The sequence below is a fragment of the Euprymna scolopes genome, chromosome 28 (genome assembly GCF_053919585.1).
Source record: "Euprymna scolopes isolate OS-2025 chromosome 28, ASM5391958v1, whole genome shotgun sequence".
NCBI classification, from domain to species: Eukaryota; Metazoa; Mollusca; class Cephalopoda; order Sepiida; family Sepiolidae; genus Euprymna; species Euprymna scolopes.
In genome coordinates, this window is record NC_136509.1 from 103235857 (window position 1) to 103256199 (window position 20343).

Below are 20343 nucleotides of genomic sequence, written 5' to 3' on the forward strand. Positions count from 1 at the left end.
TAAGTCTTTTCTTGGTAACAACTTCCTATTTTAGCCCAATCTTGGCATACAAATATATAATAGTTCAATAATTATAATTTTGCATAACTGGGTAAGCTCATCAGTGCATAAAAAAGCAAATTTTTTTTTTTAGTCTCAATTTTTACCAAAATCTGAGATTGCCCAGTTGCATGCTTACATTATGCTGAAACAGTTTTTGCCTATAAAAGACAAACATTTTGAGAATAAGCAACAACATAAGTTTTTGTTCTTTGTAAGCTGGTAATTTTAAAAAGTACTAGACTACCCGTGACCCGTTGGGTCAGTATGTTATATTAGCTATGAAATAATTAATGTATGAGTGTGACACTTGTGACATAAAGAAAATCGTTTTTTGTGACATAACTGAAACATTTCTATTAAAGTATATTAAAATGAAAAAAGAATATAGATAGATGCCTATGAGTCGTTCTGTTTATTATAATTGATTATTTTTTTTAAAAAAGATCTTACATTATAATTATAAGTGGTTTGCCATATTTATAGGTAAATGTACACTGAACAGATACCATAATACTTAAAGTTAAATCCAAATTTTGATATATCTTCTAATTTAAATGCAAAAAAAAACAATTGGGATGCTGAAAATGTACACAGTAAAACAATACGTTTTATTGTTGCGTTGATTATTTGTACCGCAAATTAAAAAACACATATTTGCGAGGTTATTTATTTATGTTGGTAGTGTAGAAGAAAATGTATGTTTTTTTTTTAAGAAAAGTGGATTAAAAAATGGAGAATAAATTTTTAAAAAAAAATGAAGGCGGTGGGGAAAATCGCCGTTGTAAAATGCTCTTATGGTCGTCAATGGGTTAAAGTAGATTTATTTGTAAGAAAATTGTGTTAAAATAACTTAAACGTAATACAGAAATAAACAATGTAAAAAAAAAACAAAAATGCAGAAAGTATTAACAATTGTTTATTTGGATTATTTAAACATGAAAAAAAAAATTGGGATGCTGAAAACGTACACAGTAAAACAATACGTTTTATTGTCGATTATTTGCTTATGTACACATGCGCAACCGGAAGTTGTAAACCAGATGTTGGGTTACAACACCTGTTACAAGGTCATTTGAGTTTTATAATTTTTATAGATTTATAGCTCTAGGATTATATTAATTATCCCAAGTTGTATAAATTACATATATATATATATATATATATATATATATATACATAATAAAATGAAACTAAAAACATAAATTTTCAATCATAAGGTAAACCTATCTGGATTTAAAAAAAAAAAAAAAAAAAAAATTAAGAGAATAGAAAGTTATGTAGGAATTTTATTATTATTTATCAAGTCGATCGATTAGTGCGACATTCCCGCTGGATCACCAAAGTTAAGCAATGTTGAACCTGGTCAGTACTAAATGGGTGACCATTCGGGACTTCCAGTTGTTGTATGTGCTCTTCGCTTATCTCGGCATTGTTTCCAGTCATCCTAGACTTCTCCTTGCCACTGTACTTGAGCAGTGCCGATTCAGGAGAGGTGTGGTTGGGGATTGTGCAACCCTTTGCTACACAATTAAACGTACAGCCGCCCCTATAGGGGGTATCCTTTGTCAGGTCAAAGGTTTCAGGAAGAGAGATAATGGAGAAACCTCTTTAGGCCATCATCGTCAGGAGAGAAAAAGTCGAAATTATACAAATGTAAATGTAAGAAGACAACATTGATTTTAAAAACATTCGGATTAGAATTGGAAAAACATTTTTTATTTATGTACATGTAATTTTTTTTTTTTTTTTTTTTTTTTTTAGTGTTCAATAATTTTTCTACAAATATATGGAGAAAACTATATTTGTCTACGTATACATTTGTCTACATATACATTTGTCTACATATACATTTGTCTACATACACATTTGTCTACATATACATTTGTCTACATACACATTTGTCTACATACACATTTGTCTACATACACATTTGTCTACATATACATTTGTCTACATACACATTTGTCTACATACACATTTGTCTACATACACATTTGTCTACATACACATTTGTCTACATATACATTTGTCTACATATACATTTGTCTACATACACATTTGTCTACATATACATTTGTCTACAAATACATTCAAAAAAACTGATATTGCTTTGCCCTTTGACTATTTTTAGGTTGAAGAAAAAGTCAAGAAACAGCATCGCGAATATATGTTGCGGGAGCAGTTAAAGATCATCAAGAAGGAATTGGGTTTGGAGAAGGACGACAAAGACGCCATTGTTGAGAAGTTCCGTAAGAGGCTTGAAGTGAGTGTTTTATTTCACTAAAACAATTTCACATGAAAATGACCCCCCCCCCCCACACACCTTTTTATAGTTCTCAATTTAAGATGGACTCTTCAGAATTCACCTTTACATTAAAAAAACAAAAAATAAAAATATACACGATGCACGTGCTCATGGCAAAACAATATCATATTCAAAATTACTGAGGATACATTTACAAGACTCGGCATTCCTATTCTGTTGCAGTTAATAACTTGAAGGCCAGAGGATTGGCCGAAATGTGGTGAAACAGTAACTATGAAGATGAGGTTAACAGTTCACAAATAAATAAATAAATACAAAAAACTGTTTTGAACGCCATTTAAAAGAAAGAAATAATCTCAAAGAAGGGGAGATAACTAAGCAATAAAAATTGCAATATTTTTATTGTAATGCCTACAAATTCCCATTAATCGCTTTAAAATGATTTTCTTTAGAAAAAAATCAAACTACCAGACCGATTTACGTGATTTTTTTTTTTTTTTTTTTAATATATTCATATTTCATCACAGATGTACAGATTTTCTTTATCTTTGTCTTAATATGGGAGGAATCCTGGACAAAACCCGGATTTTTTTTATACTGGATAGTCTTGTGCCTACTTTACCCAGTTTGAATCAAAATCTCACCCTCAAAAACTGGAACAGCTGATTTTCAAATGAGTAAAGAGAAAACGCACGATCATGTATAGGCTTGACGATTTCGACAATAAAATAGGGTACCTTATATAAATGTACGAGTCTTTTATGCGCTTTTCATTATTTATTTCTTAAACTTCTAAATTACTGAAATGAGTAACCCAGACACATAGACACCAAAGCAACAACCTGCTTAGATTATTTCTACATTATTGACTGTCGCCTTCCATTGAGAGAAACTGATTTGAAACTTCTTGTTTCTTTTTCTTGTTTGTTTTCTTTAGTTTGAATTCTGAGAATGATTCTGTTTTGCATATCTTGGTTATTATTATGCACTTAGTGTGACCCTTGTCAAAATTCACAGTGGCTAACTTAATTGCCATTGACGTAGGGTCCTTGCACCACGATTCGCCCATACATGGAGTATTGTTGCCACTGGCCGGTGCATCTACCACTAGTCTCTCCCTCTGCATTAGCGTACAAAAACGGGTCTCCAATCTAATAGGTCCCATGTTGTCGACTAAGCTTCAACCCCTGTCCCATTGCTGCAATGATACATCTCTTTGCGTGTTTTACAAATACTCTAATGGAATGTGGTCTGATGAACTCGTTGCACTTGTGCCACCTCGATGTACATATTCCTGACGAGCCCACTTAGCAACAAAATCTCACCTCTTCACTGTTGAGGTCCCTAAATGTTAGAAAACTTTCTACTCTAATAGCTTCTTTCCTAGAACGGCTAGATTTTGGAATTCCCTTCCTGCTTCCTTGACTCTACTGATATGCTGCCAAGACTAAACTAGTTTCCTTCAATAATTACAAGAAACCCTCTCTACCACCTATAGCAATGGCCAATGACTCTTTATCTGAGAGTACATCTTTCAAACTGCTTGGCCTAACGTTCACAGGAAACATGAGTTGGAACAATTACATTGAAGGCATTGCCAGGGCCGCTGCAAGAAAGGTGGGCTCTCTCTACCGTGCTAGACAACTACTAACACCCGAAAGTATCCTGTACCTCTATAAGGCCACCATTCGCCCATGTATGGAGTATTGCTGTCACATTTGGGCTGGTGCATCTGCTACTAGTCTCTCACTCCTTGACAAGGTTCAAAAGAGTCGCAAACCTGATAGGCCCTGAACTGGCATCTAAGCTTCAGCCTCTGTCCCATCGACAAAATGTTGCATCCCTCTGCCTTTTCTACAAGTATTTTAGTGGTGAATGCTCTGACGAACTGCAATCACTTGTGCCCCCACGACAAACCCGACAGGCTGCTAAATCCCACCCCCACACTGTAGAGATCCCTAGATGTAAAAGATCTTTTTACTCCAATAGTTTCTTCCCCAGAACCGCTAGACTCTGGAATTCCATTCCAGGTCCCTGCTTCCCCAACAGTACTGACGTGCAGAAGAAAAAAAAAAAAAAAATGCTGAAGTTCAAATGCGACATAAACCAATATCTTAATCTTTCTTAGGCATGAGCCCAATTAGTAGTCCCTTACAACCAAGTGGTGATATGCCTTGTTTGGAGTGAATGGGAGTAAAAAAACAAACAAAAAAACTTGTTTTGATTGTGAAATTATAATGAAAAACGTACTTGCTTCAACGAGTGTAGCAACTGATGAAACGCCTAAAACTGCCCTTTTTGCCTGCGTAAAATAACACTAACAACTATTTAACATACCTCATAAAAGTGAGTTGTTTTAGAACCATGACTTGTGACAATATCGCGGTAATTTTACTGATACTCATGGTTGTGAAGTTGAAGATTCTCTTATTTATTTTTTTCTGACTCGTCGTTCCTTTCATGTGACATTAATAACAGATGACAAAATTATGTGCAGCCCTGTAACTCTTCCTCTCCTTATTATGCCCTTTAGTCTTCGCATTTCATGAGCGATGCTTGTGACAAAGAGGAAAGAATTGCTGTTTTCTAGGTCAGAATCTCTACAGCTAACACTTGCAGTAAAATATGTTCGTAGTATTAGAAAGTAAAATGTTCGTAGTATTAGAAAGTAAAATTCAAAGAAAGAATTCCTAACCGTTATGTTCTCTTTCATGCAATTCTTGGTATCCAACCCAAACACACATCTGTCAGCACTTACTTCTGCCAAAAAGACACACGCTCACTCTGACACGCAGGCTTTTTATTGGAATAAACCGACTGCATCTCCTCTGCATATTTTCCCCAACTCCTGTTACATCACATGATCACCAGTTTATAAAAAGCAGGAGTGGCCTTTTTTTTTTCCTTTTTTTTTTTTCCGTTTCCTGAAACGGACACTGCATGTTGTACAAGGTCAGGTTTGTACTAGTTTTTAATCACAGCATTTATTGTTGGCAAACTTACCTAAAGTTTTGGAAATTGAAGATGAATGACGACGTAAGCAATTACAAAAATATGTGAAAAAAGAAAAAAATTCCATCTCTACTAGGAATAAACAAGAACTTTGGTGAGAGTCACAGATGGGGAGTAGGAGTTTCCACATTAGACTGAGAACCTTTAAGCTAACACGCTGACTAAACCTACAAGTGAATATCTTTCTTAGAAGTGCACGCCTGTGGAACTCCCTTCCATTTGCCTGTTTCCCACCTGACTATAACTTGGATGTCTTCAAGTCTAACATAAACAAATTCCTGATAAACCACCCCCTTAAGTAATCCAATTTATCAAATCTCCATTACTAACGATTACTACGATATTATCCCATTGATTACTGTACACGCAATAACCCTTATCCCCCAAGTGGCTTCCGGGCCTTGATAAGTGGTGACCTCCATGTAAAAAAAAAAAAAAAAAAAAAAAAAAAAAAATCTCGAACAGATTGTCATTCGAAATCGTTAAATAAAAAGAAATCATTTTTGTCTTCTTTGGATTGTTTGAACTATTGCCATCATCTGGGCTGTTTTTCTCCCAACGTTTCGGCTGATGTAACCTCTGGCCATTTTCAGGTGTATTTACACTGGATGGTTACATCGGCCGAAACGTTATGAGAAAAACACGAGATAAGAACAATAGTCCAAACAATTCAAATATGCACAAGAATTATTAAGCCTCATCTCAAAAAAAAAAAATATATGAACATCATACCAAAAGGAAATCAATTTTGATCACGATGTAATAGTCAGCTAACGTACCTCCTAATTTCCCGTATGGCTGCTACTGGAAACGGTGTCAAGGCAAATTAGTTCCTTCGCTTTTTTTTTCTCTCATGCCTATATCTTGTTTGTGCATGTACTTTTTGAAATTTTGCTATTGCGATTTCAATAATTTTATTTTTATATTTTCATAAACATATATTTATTACATAGATTCAAATCAAAAACTTATTTTTAAAAAGTTTATTAAAAGTGCAAATAAAGACTAATTGTTATTTTTATCTTTTTATAATTTAAATTTTTATTGCATACTTTTCTATTTTATTTCAATAAATCGCTTCACAATAGAAATACTGAAGAACAATAAAAGTGAAGGAACTGATTTGCTTCGTCACTGTTTCCGATAGTGACACACCGGAAGTTAGAAAGTACGTTATAACGAACGTTTATTTATTTATTTTTTTTCCACAGAAAGGGGAGACAACTTTGCGGCGTATGACTAAGTATGAATTGAAAAATTGTCTCCCTTACATTATTTTTTTATTTTATGCTCATCGCCATTGTACCTATTTACTATGCCTCCCCACGGGACAGTTAGACACCAGGGTCGTTTTTTAACGTGGAGAAAAGGTACAAAAATAAAAAATTGTCTCAGTCGTGAAGGACTGATCCTCCACCGAAAGAGAACAAGAAATGGAAGTGCAGCATCTGAAGAACACATACTACACTTTGATCTTGACCAAAAGGCCAAGTATCGCCATTGTATCCTTAAAAGAAAAAAAATGAATCTTTTAGATTTTGTTCATTAAAGAAACCATAGAGATAATTAAACGTTTTGATAAATAGAAAAAAAAAAAGATTAGCTTGCTTTGATTGGCTTAGAAGAGGGACTCTCCACACTATGAGCACTAAAGGCTAATTTCTTATGATAAATATACTAAGGACAGATTTTGCTGGTATGAAGATCTCTGGCTGGATTCAATCCATAACTTCGGACACGTGCAAATAAATCGGTACTATGATCAATCCCCCCCCCCCCATATTGATCATTGGATGTAAGGAGCTAAAACAAATGAATGACCACTGCTATTATAGGTAGGAGAAAAAGTCAGCAGGATGAGTTCCATGAGTTCCACAGTTCTTAGCCCTGTCGGTGGGGCATTAGAATACGCCGGCTGCCTCCCTGCAGAGGGTAAAAGTCCCTCAATGGGGGTCCTGGATATGACCTTAAACTATATCCAATGGTGAGGCCCCAGCTCGTGGGCTCTAGGGAGTGTGGAGCCACCCTTTAATTACCATTGCTCCCAGGTCCACTCTGACCCGGAGTGGTAGTACCTGTTAGGGTCCCAACTATGGGTTAAATAGAAACCGACGTGAAAACAACAAATATATTCTATTAAAAAAATTTTTTTCTTCAAAATCTTTGGATTCGGCATTAAATAACCCGAAAAGGGTTGATATGCCGTAAAACAAAAACAACCAACCAAAATCCACAGTTCTTGGGGGGGGGGGGGGTACTAAGATAAGGAAATGTATTATAACAATGTACCTGAACAGTGATTTTTTTATTTTTATTTTTTTTTCCGAAGGCCATTCGAGAAAAAAGGTTAATGAGTTTACGGTAGTCAGACAACAGCATGTTAGCAGTTAGTGGTTGAAATGGATTATTTTGGGGGATCGGCTCAACAAGAACTTGTTTACATTGTACTTGAAGATGACTATATTGTAGGCATCTGGAAAGCAGATCAGAACAGTTCCACAGGCGGGGAATTCTAGGAAAGAAGCTTTGTTCATGGAATTTGCATTTCGATTTTGGCTCCGATTGAGAGTAATGGAAACTATTGATAGTGGTTGTAGTTTGACGAGTTTTTTGTGAAAGTTTGTCAAGTGACATAAATGAATAGCTTAGTCAAATTAAAGAAAACAACTAGATCAATGAGTTGAGCTGCAACAAAAGAAGCAGAAGACAATTCTGAAGAACAAATGAACATTTTCTTCTTCCACCCTCCCTATGCCAATATGTTTTTACATTTGATCTTTTTCTTTTTCTTCAGGGTCTTGTAGTGCCACAACACGTGACGGACGTGATTGATGAAGAATTCAGCAAACTCTCTTTTCTCGACAATCATTCTTCAGAATTCAAGTAAGGTTTTTTATTTTACTTTTTATTAATTATTTTTATAAAGTTTTTGATTTTATTGCTATTTCCTTTTTTTTTGCATTTTCGAAATCTAAAAGAAAAATGAAAAGAATTCTTTTTAAACCAGTGTTTTGTTTTTTTGTTTTTTTTTTTGTTTTTTACATTTACATTTTTTTTTTATTTTTTTTCTCGTTTTATGCATAAAACTTAAATGTCATTCTTTTTCTCTATCTCATCCATTTGTTTTTCTTATCTCATCCTTCTACGTTTTCTTGCCCACTTCTACCCTCCCCCCTTCCCTTCCTTCTATCCCCCCCTCATGTCTCTTTCTTCTACCCTTTCCCGTCTCCCTTAAAAAGAGATTTAAATATAACGCAGCCGATCTTCGTATTTTTCAGCGTGACGCGTAATTACTTAGATTGGCTCACCAGCATGCCTTGGGGTCGATTCAGCAAAGAGAACTTTGACTTGGATTATGCCCGCACTATCTTGGAAAGGGACCACTATGGCATGGATGATGTTAAAAATAGGATATTGGTACGTATACGATTCCGTCTAACGAATCGTTCTAAAGCAAATATGTAAATCCAGCATAAATCATTGCAATAACGTTGATTTTACTCTCGGCTTATGCGAACTGAATTCAGCGAGAAAAATGATTTGGTGGTGGACTTTTAAATCATCGATAGTATTAATGATCTTTTAAATAACTGTACCAACCCAGTATTTCCCAGGATCTATGTTGTTGAAATTTTTGTAAATATTTCTGTTGTATAATCTGGAATTTTGTATCAAAGTATGTTTATTGCCAGTAATTGATGCCTCCGTCCCCCCACCCTCTGTAGGGGCAGCTGCGCATGTAATTCTGACGTAAGGGTTGCTCACTCTCCAACTACTCTCCTGAATTGGCACTGTTTGAGTCCACTGGCAAGGAATTGCCAGCAACATGCTACAACAATAACTAATGAAAATTGGCTTGTTAGAATGAAAGTTCGATTTGTCAGTTGAAATGCTATTTAAGTATAACTTCTAAAATCTGGTAAAACTAATTTTACATATTAGAGTTGATAGAACTGTTATTTTTGCTATATACCCCTGAGGGTGGGACACCACGCACAATATGGCTGTGTGTAGTGAGAGGAATACAAAAGAAGACAATTCGTAATCCATTGGTAATCATAAGAAATATTGGTCCTCGTCTTGAGGAAGCATTCTACTTTGATAAGATTCTGAGACTATCCTTCCTGACCTGAAGGTTTTTGGTGTGATTTTCGAGGACATCCAATGGTGAGGCCCATTTGGGGTCTGTGGTAAAATTACAAGCAAAATTGGAAAACAGATGAATTCAGTCGTGTTTAATCAGACATGCATAAATAATGATTTGCTGCCAAAGTATACAAATATATATATATGTGTGTGTGTGTCTAGATCTTACTTATTGTTTGTTTCAGGAATTTACTGCTGTCAGTATGCTGAAGAAAAGTACCCAAGGGAAGATCTTGTGCTTCTATGGACCACCAGGAGTCGGCAAAACTAGTATTGCCAAATCAATTGCAAAAGCACTCAACCGAGAGGTAGGCTACCCCATTTTTTGTTTTTGCAATTTTATTTCTGTGTAAAGTCCTAGAAAACAAGCGATCACTTCCTTCTTTTTTCTTTTTTTTGAAATTTAAAAAAATTTTTTTTTTTTTTTTTTTTTTTTTTTTTTTTTTGTTTAATTGCTTATTGTTTCATTTTACTTGGTTTAACGCTTGATCTCTACATGAGATATCTGAACGTCCAATTAAAGTTTTCCTTTTCATCTCAAATGTTGAATTGCTAAAGAATTGAAAAACACAAAATTTTCTGTTTAATTATTTCATAAATAAATCATTAGGGATGTGACAACAGCATATTCTTTTCTTTGTTTTGATTCCCAGGTATATATATATCCATTGATATCTTATGTTTTTATGTAGTGATGTGGTTCTCCGTTAATCGTGTTTAACTTTGTTAGATATATACTCGAGTCAAAACAATGAAAAGAATATGCTGTTGTCATAGCCCTAATAATCATCCAAGTTTCTGTGATCATGCCAAAAATCTAACAAATACAAATTATCAATCCTCATCTGGAAAAATCCAAAATAACAATCTTTTTATTTTTTTATTGTTTTTAGGTTTTTAATGCATAGGTTACCCTGTGTGTATATATTACATCACATCAGTTTGTATGTGGGTGTATTTTTATGTAGTAAAAACTACTCGAAGTAAGATAGATATCGAGAGAGGCATATATTTTTGTCCGTTTCACTTTTCTATTAAAAAAAATGAGCACATCATCTTCATCAATCTATATATATATATATAATCTGTGAAAGTGTGTGTCTGTGTACATTTCCCTATGCAATAACTTTATCAATTTTTAGTCTACAGACTCAAAATTTGATATACAGGGTACTGAAATTTGGGAAAATCGATGTGACCGGATTTCGGCCAGAAATTTGGTGATTGAGGGGTCAAAGTTCAACAATTTGACTTTTGAGAACTCTACCAAACTCCTCCGACAATTTTGGGTCTACGCACTTGACATTTTAGATATAGCTTCCTTGGACATGGATCTAACTTAATAAATTGATTTGAGTCCAAAACAATAAATTTTCAGGGGTCATAATAGGGGGCAAAGTTTAAACAATTAATCGTTTTTTTTTGTTTTTTTTTTTTGCTCAACATATATCTCCAAATACCCAGGCAACGCCAGGCTGAAATGCTAGTATGACATAAAATGTTCTTGCTATTCAACAAGCTAAAACTTTTTGTCTGTTAAAAATAGGCAAAATATTTAGTACGTATATAACATAGTAATAAAAAGGTTCTTCACTATGATGAGTCTGTTAACCTTTGACCTCTCCAGTATATAATTTTAATATTATTAAAATTGAGAAAATTTCTCTTCAGTATTTCAGGTTCAGTGTTGGTGGCATGACTGATGTGGCAGAAATTAAAGGACATCGGTAAAACTTGGCATTTTCAATTTTTTTTTTTTTTCTTTTTTTCAAGACTTTGTGATAATTTAATGTTTTTCTCAGTAAATAGCTTTCATTTATTAACCATTTAAGCTTGAATGATACTCAGTGTTTATTTGCACATATAATGAAAATTTTGAGTCCAGAAAATTTAGAAAAGCCGTTATGATGTATGTATCCGTCGCAGAACGAATGGGAGAAATGTTAGGGTTTTTAAAATTTTTCCAAAATTTAAAACCCCCTTTAATTTAATTTGAGGGATTTTGTTAGTATTCATAATAATGAAACTTAATTGCTAAAACTTGTAAAATTTGATATTCTTAAATAAAAAAAAAACTTGATCAATTTACCTAATTTTTAGAATATAACATCTTCATGACAAGTTGTTTTTTTTTTTGTTTTTTTCCTAATTAAATGCAAGTCTAAAAAAAATTTATTTAATGATATATAAGCAGTTTTGAACTGTTGCTTATTTTTGTGTTTAATTTTCGTTTCCAAGTAGTGAAAGGAGAGAGATTACCTCCCCTTTATTTTTTTGCACCCTCATTTTTTTGGATGGAACATATTTTTTATTTAATCTAATTAAATATTTAAATATTTTTACATGCATAAAATATTATGGATGTAAAACTATTTTAAATATTTAATAGATAGTAAATATGTTAGTTACAGTAGTCCATCCATGTGGATGATGACATCTTTATTTATTTATTTTTTTTTTTTTACTCTGTGACTCTGTTGATGACTGATGCATGATCTACACTGCTTTTCACAGGAAGACAGGATTTGGATTATTATTTTAAGTGGGCACCGCTCGTCAGTGTCTCGGTGTGCGATGCTCCATAGCTGCTCGCTCATGCTCGTTGTTGAAGGCCATCACGATATCACTTGTGGAGCGCCAAGTGTCTCTGTCCGCTGCCAAAGTTTCCAAAAGATTGAAGGGGATATTGCAGTGCTTGAGGGTGAGCTGGGTGAGCTTGATGCAATCTATGTAGGGTTTCTTCAGGCAGCCGACGTTTCATCAGCCATAAGTGAGCTGACCGAAGAGAACTCTTTGAGGTAGTCTGTTTGATGGCATCCTGATGATGTGGCCCAAACAATGAAGCTAACAATGGATAAGGAGTAACTCTAGAGGGGCTTCTCCTGTGAATGAATGTGTGTGTGTGTGTGTATGTATATATATATATATATATATATATATATATATATATATGTGTGTGTGTGTGTTTATATTAGATTTATATTTGAGTCGACAGTATAATTCCGGATTCTTTTTATGGGAATATTCTCCTATCATCTTTCTGCCTTGATAACACTTAAACTTCTTTTAATCTGATTTTAATTCTAAACTTGTTATCCCTTTATTTTTAATTCTTTTCCCCATTTTATAAATTTTTTATTGAAGTTTTTTTTACATTTATAACTAGCTTTCCTATAATGCTGTTTCAATTAAGGCCAATACCAGCAAATTCATAGCTTTCCTATAATGCTGTTTCAATTAATGCCAATACCAGCAAATTCATAGCTTTCCTATAATGCTGTTTCAATTAATGCCAATACCAGCAAATTCATAGCTTTCCTATAATGCTGTTTCAATTAATGCCAATACCAGCAAATTCATAGCTTTCCTATAATGCTGTTTCAATTAATGCCAATACCAGCAAATTCATAGCTTTCCTATAATGCTGTTTCAATTAATGCCAATACCAGCAAATTCATAGCTTTGCTATAATGCTGTTTCAATTATTGCCAATACCAGCAAATTCATAGCTTTGCTATAATGCTGTTTCAATTATTGCCAATACCAGCAAATTCATAGCTTTCCTATAATGCTGTTTCAATTAATGCCAATACCAGCAAATTCATAGCTTTGCTATAATGCTGTTTCAATTATTGCCAATACCAGCAAATTCATAGCTTTCCTATAATGCTGTTTCAATTAATGCCAATACCAGCAAACTCATAGCTTTGCTATAATGTTCGTTTGCTAATATCTTTTCTCTTTCACATTTCTTTGAAACTCCAGATTAAGGAAATTTCATATCTTATTTGAGTATCCTGTCGAACAATAAATTCATGTAAAATATATTTTATATAGCAAGGTTACGTATTTTAATAATAATGCTACAGTCCTTGAATCTTGACTTTTGCCTCGAGAAAAGGGCCTCATTTCTATTAACTTCAAAAATCTCCCATATTTCCTCCTATAACACACAACACGCTAGGTAACATACAAATATCTGTGCATGAGGTCGCCAAGCTAATCAAGAACCTAGATTCCAGTAAAGCAACTGGCCCTGATGGCATCCCAATTATAGTGTTAAAAAAGCTTCAACCAGAACTTGCTCCCATACTTACGAAACTATTTAAGCGCTGCCTTAAGGAGAAGTGCTTTCCGACTCCCTGGAAGACCTCATCAGTTTGCCCTGTATTTAAGAATTCAGGTGATAAGTCATCTCCCTCTCAGTACAGACCAATAAGTCTCCTGTGTGTTGTGAGTAAGTTGCTGGAATCCATATTAAATAGAGAAATAGTCAACCAGCTCAGCAGAAATAACCTTAGTGACACGCAATATGGTTTCCGCTCTGCAAGATCTACCGCAGATGTGCTGACGGTTATATCTCATAGTATTAGCGAATCTCTTGACAAAGGCTTCCTTTCTAGGGCAATTACTTTTGACATATCAAAGGCTTTCGACAAGGTATGGCATAAAGGCCTACTTCACAAGATTTCCAGCTACGATATAAATGTTTTCTCTATCATTAAATCATTTCTCTCTGATAGGCTCAGAAGAGTAGTGGTTGATGTACAAAAATCAGAGGCCTGCAGTATTAATGCTGGAGTCCCTCAAGGGTCCATCCTGGGCCCAACTCTTTTCCTGATCTACATCAATGACCTCCCTAAACATATACTTAAATCATTCGTTGACATCTATGCTGATGACACAACCATCTACGGCAACACATCAAAGGCTGTAAATGACAAAGTTCTCTCTGATTCTCTCTCCTCTGATCTCTAGCGCGTGGTTCAGTGAGGGAAGACGTGGCTGGTTACCTTTAATGCATCTAAAACCAAGCTCCTATCTTTACATCATTAACGCTCTGATCCCCATCTGGCATCAATTGGGATGGATGGTTCTCGTCTGGGAGAGGCCCCATGTTTTGACAAGCTTCTGGGTTTGACCTTTACTCCTGATCTGAAATGGAACACGTACATCAAGTCTGTTGCCAAGGTCGCTGGAAAGATGGTGGGATCCTTCTACCGCTCCAGAAGATATCTCACTACTTATGCAATTCTCTATCTATATAAAAGCCAAGTACGTCCAAGGATGGAATACTGTTGCCACATCTGGGTAGGAGCCGCTAAAAACAGCCTATCCTGCCTTGACAGAGTACAAAATAGACTTTGTGGCTTAGTGGGGGATGCCCTTTTTTCTCTACCCTGCAACCTCTCTCCCACAGAAGAGACGTTGCGAGCCTATCCTTGTTTTATCGTTATTTCCATGGCAGGTGCTCGTCTGAACTCCAATCTCTGGTCCCCCCTCGCCAATCTTTCACGAAAAACACTCGTCTAGATGAATCCACTGTGAAAAATTTCCCCCACTCTATATCTGTGCCTAAATCAAAACGTGGATTCCATGAACAAAGCTTCTTTCTTAGAACTGCACGCCTGTGGAACTCTGTATCGCCTGCCTGCTTCCCACCTGACTACAACATGGATGTCTTCAAGTCCAGCGTAAACAAATTCCTGATGAACCGCTCTCTCAAGTAGACACTTTATTAAATCTCAACACTAACGTACTGTACATGCAATAGCCCTTATCCCTGAGTGGCTTCCAGGCCTTGGTAAGTGGTGACCAGCTTGTAAAACAAAAAAAAAAAATCCTTGTATAACATAATTGGGTCTGTCACTAGTGTGACCGCCCAACGGTTACGAGAAGTCTTCAAAATCTTTACTGTTTATTTTTACAAAAAATGTTCGCAATATTTTACAATTACAAGAAATTCTTAACAAACTTTAAAAAAGCTTAACCAACCCCAACTACTTATTGTTTTGTGGTAGAAGGGAGTTCCCCCCCCCCTTTTACGAAAAGGCAAAAATGTGTGTTCCCTTACCCCATAGTGTTCGCCAACGAAAAAGAACGAGTCCTCATGTTGTCCCTTCCCTGTATCCCTCCACAAGTGATCAAATCACCTCCCGGCTAAGATGGGGAGGGAGAGTGACAATACGGTGGCACTTATGATGTCTTGTGCCACACGTGAAAATGTTTTGAAAATTGTATTATGTCTAGTAAAAATTTGTCAAAATGTTAAAAATAAAATCGAAATAAATACCAGGAAATTATTTTTTAAGTATTCATAAAAATACCATTAAAATATTTTAAAAATAAAATCGGAATACATTGTTTTGCATAGTAGTATTGTGGATACAAGAGTTGTGTCCCATTGTCACGAAATGACAAATTTTTTTTTTTTTTTTTTTTTTTTTTTTTTTATAGCCGGTCGACCTAGTTTTCTGTTATACCAAATTTTTTTCACTTTTTTTTTTTTTTTTTTTTTTTTGGACGGGAGGGGGGAGTCAAACCTTCCTCTGATTTTGCTTTCGTTTATAATTTAATTTTGGGGGCAGGTGGGGAGTAGTGACAGCCACCATAAATAAAAAAAAGACCCCCCACCCCCATAAAAAAAAACTATCCTTGTGTGGACAGGACTCTCAAATGCAAACTGTTAAAAACTTTTTTATGCACATATGATTCAATTCATGTTTGTCGTTTCTTTTTAATGCATTTATGTTTTGCCTTTAACAAGAATTTCATTTTTCGAAACTCTGCAGAATAATGTCTTGAGTTGAGGGTTCCTTACTACACCACGTCTCCACACCCGGGCAACGCCAGGTACCCCCGCTAGTGTTAACTCCTTCTAAAAATAAATTTTTAAAAAAAGTATTATACAAGATATTTTAGCATTTATTAAAACAATATCGACATATTACTACGTTAATGAGGCATCAATAACTTTGCCATAAAAATAAAAGATGGCGTAAATATTATAAAACACAATGCAACTACTCTTCAGATTTTTCTGGATTTAAGTAATCACGTCCAAATTCGACAATTTGATTTAATATTGATGGTGGATGTGCCATCAAGTAAAAAAAAAAATAGGAAATTTTGATATTTTTCATGTTTCATATATTTTAACTTGTATTTTTATTTAAAATTAATTTCTTTTAGGAGAACTTATATCGGTGCAATGCCAGGAAAGATTATCCAATGTTTAAAGAAAACGAAAACAGAAAATCCTTTGATTCTTATTGATGAAGTAAGTCCATTTTTTTTTTTTTTTTTTTTTTTTTTTTCATGTTTGTATGTCAGTTTCCAAAAAATGAGTTCATGTAATGTGGTGTGTGAAGATCTCTTGGAATATTAAAAAGAAAAAAAATGATTAGTGTTAAAATTGTAGCTTCTTTGAAGTAGAAGTTTTGGTACTTGTTCAGAATTCCTCCTATATTAAGAAACCAAAGTACATAAAAATCTTTATAATGTGCATGTCCGTCATGGAATCAAAAGATTATACGACAAAAACAAATTCTGTAAATTGTGTGTGTGTGTGTGTGTGTGTGTGTGTGTGTGTGTATATATATATATATATATATATATATATATATATATATAGGCAAAATGTGTGTGACCATTTCGTGTATGTCTTCAAAAGGCTTTTCTCGCACACGCTCCCGGGGTCGTTACTATCGCTTAAAACTGCGTATATAGGTCCTATATAATAATATTTAGGAATTAGGAAAGCGCGTAGCGTATAGATTTGTTTGTGTGTCCGCTAAAAACTTTTGACATATTTACGTCGATTTTTACAAAATTATTGTTATTTTGGCTTCTCGTGTGTTGATTGGGCTTTTTAGTATAAATAAAATGAAACTAAACTCAAACTGACGTGTTCGCGGCATTACGCCGGGAAAAACGTCCTGCGTGACTTCTATTTGACCTTCTTAATTAGGTCAAATGGAAGCAGCAAAGTTAACTTTTATTACACACACCTGTTTTTATAGTTATAGTTAGATAAATAAATTCAAACACATCGCACGTTTTTTGTTCTTTTTTTCACACATTAATTTCCAACTCAAGGGTACGGGTTCGATTCTCATACTCACCTACCAAAACATTTTTTTATTATTATTTAACCCCCCCCCCCCCCCCCCCCAGTCTTGATTTACCTCAAGACACCCGGGCATTGCCGGGTACCTCCCGCTAGTATATATACAAAAGCGAAAATTTGTTTGTGTGTCCGCTAAAAACTTTTGACAGACACGACGAAAATTCACAAACTTGGTATCATGTTGAAGCCCCATCCTTTGCACGAAAAATTGGCCAAAAACGTTAATTTTTTTTTTCACCCCGAAATTGACCCTTTTCAACAGGAGGGGGGGGGGTCAATAAAAACGGTCCTCTCGTGACGACGACCGGTTCTACGCATGTGTCAGATGACGTCATGACCTGATTTACTTTAAATACTTGAAGAACTGACTAAATTTCATGTACGTCGTGTTAGCTCAGTTGGTTAGCGCGTTGGTTCGTTATCTAAACGTTTTGGGTTCGAATCGTGGTGTGAGATGTCTTTTTTTTTTTTTTTCTTTTTTTTTTTAATTTTAATATCGAAACAGGCTTATTTAAGCCATTTTTCACGTGTTCGTTTTTCTGTTTTCTTTTTTCGATTTTTACATTTAACATCGTTCGTTTGCCTTGCGTTAGTTTTTTTTTTTTTTTCGATGTTTTGATTACCCCCCCCCCTCCCGCTTAAGTTTTAACGTTCGTTTTTATGTTTTCTTTTTTTACTTCGCTTATAACAAACAAACCTGGTCATTGACCTCATTTGATGAATAGCTATTGCTTATGTCGTCGTCGACGTAACGCTCTACGACTTCCGTGCGCGCACCTGTCAGTTTGGTTCTTAAATAAATTCAAACATCTTTCAGTAATTCATTCTGGCTGGCCGTTTTAGTTTCAAACTTCGCCTCAGTGTAATGTAAATCCTTGTCATTTGATTTGCGTTTGGTAGATGAGGCATAGCATATATTTGTTCATGATCGTAAACTTTTACCAGACTAACAAAAAAAAAAAAAAAATGAACCCTAAGGGAACATATATTTGTTGACATAAATAATTAAAAGAAAAAACAAAAAATTAAGTGAAAAAATTTTGTATAAATATTGTTTAATAATACACTACGATAATTTTGTGTTCGTACAGATATTATCACCTTTTTTTTTTTCTTTTTTTTTTTATATGGAATTGCCTTCTAAATTTGATATCTGCATTGTCAGACATTAAAATCAAAATAAAATACACTTCCCCCCCCCCATGTCCCTCGACACAAATGAAATTTTATTAATATTATCTTTTTTGTATTTTTTCTGATATGAATAAAAAATGTTTTAAAATTAGGTTTAAGTAAAAACACCCCCACCTCTTACCACGCACACATAAATACAAATTTAAAAGGGTAACCATGATAAAAGTTGCTGGCCGAAAGAGAAATCTTTTAAAATTTCCAACAGATGAGATGGATCAACCAACTTCACCATCTCCTCTTTTTGAGTTGGCCTTGTGTCTAAATTTTTTCATTTTTCCAATTGTATTTTTTTTTTTTTTTCCTGTGAATAAGAAATTTAATATCTCAAAGTGTATCTGTTCCATCCAAAGATGGTGCCATACTATCATGGTATCTGTGTTTATGCCAGATACTTCTAGAATGGAAAAATGTCAAACTCCTACATGGATTGATATACTCTGAAATCACATAGTATCAAGACAAGTTTGTTTCAATTTAATTAGAGTTCATATTTTTCTTAGGTAGGATTTCCACAGGTCTCCGCTAGATTTTTTTTTTTTTTTTTTTTTTAAATTCGTTCTCTATTTCTGTCCATTTTCTTTGACAGGTGGATAAAATTGGCAAAGGTTATCAGGGCGACCCTGCTTCTGCACTGCTTGAACTATTAGATCCGGAGCAAAATGCCAACTTTTTGGACCATTATTTAGACGTCACTGTTGACCTGAGCAAGGTAAACCTTAACAAACTCATAATTTTTGCCATTCATTTTTGTTTTATTCATCAGGTTTTGTAGTTAAAGTCGCTCTAGACAAAGCATGAAGCCATTTGATATAAAAAGCTAAAATGAACAAAAAATAATGCAAAGACCTTCACCTGCTCCGTGGTGATTGCCGTTGGGGTGCTACAGATAACCTGTCAACCAGTCCTCTCCATCCTTCCTTGCCCTCCACACGTTTCACCACCTCGCTCAGCTTCAATCCTGTCCATTCTGTGATGTCTTCCCATCTTCTCTTCTGTCTTCCTCTCTTTCTTCCTCCTCTGACTGTTCCTTGGAGCACTGTCTTGGCAATCCTCTCTCCTCTTGTTAAGTGCCTGAACCATTTTAGTTTGCACCTCCTGATTATGGTAAGATCTTCATAAGAATCAATGGTTTGCCTTATTCTGTTTTTGACTTCCTCATTCGTTATCTGGTTTTTATAAGAGATGCCAAGCACTCTTCTGAAACATCTCATTTCTAAGGCCTGAATGCTATTCTCTAATTCTGCTGTAAATGTCCATGTTTTACAAGCATACTGGAAAACAAAATGGACAAGACAGATGCAAAGACAAGAGATGCCTATTGGCCTTAGTTTTTGATTTTACTTTTCAAGCCCAATATAAGGCGATCACTTTCTTTGCAGCAGACTTGGAAGTGTCTTCTTTGTATTTATTCCAATTCATGTTGTTTGTGAACATTAGACCAAAGAATTTAAACATATCAGTCAGGGCACTCGATAATAGGAAAGATTTTTTTTTTTTATATATAATTATTTTTTATTTTTTTTATTTTATTTATTTATTATTTTTTTTTTTAATGAAAATCACTCCAGACAAGACATGAAGTCACTTGACATGAGCTAAAACAAAAGATGATTAATTCAAAGACAAGAGATACCTATTGACCTTAGTCTTGAAACAAACAAGTCTATAAGTAGGAGGAAAAAAGTCAGCAGAAAAAATCATTTCTTGGAATGAGATGCATTATATAATAAAGCATCAAAACAGTGAATTGATGAAAACCAATGATTCAAACGAG

At 34.6% G+C, this 20343-nt stretch overlaps 1 protein-coding gene across 1 annotated transcript in view; it reads left to right on the top strand.

Moving 5' to 3' along the window:
- The window catches only part of LOC145249763 (lon protease homolog, mitochondrial-like), a 67187-nt gene that overhangs the window by 32056 nt on the left and 14788 nt on the right, over positions 1-20343 (top strand). Inside the window, exons 10-16 of the mRNA XM_080111684.1 lie at positions 2174-2305; positions 8115-8203; positions 8599-8737; positions 9652-9774; positions 11138-11193; positions 16439-16526; positions 19156-19278. Of these exons, the coding sequence (XP_079967810.1) occupies positions 2174-2305; positions 8115-8203; positions 8599-8737; positions 9652-9774; positions 11138-11193; positions 16439-16526; positions 19156-19278 (750 nt within the window). The remainder of the gene's footprint in view (positions 1-2173; positions 2306-8114; positions 8204-8598; positions 8738-9651; positions 9775-11137; positions 11194-16438; positions 16527-19155; positions 19279-20343) is intronic.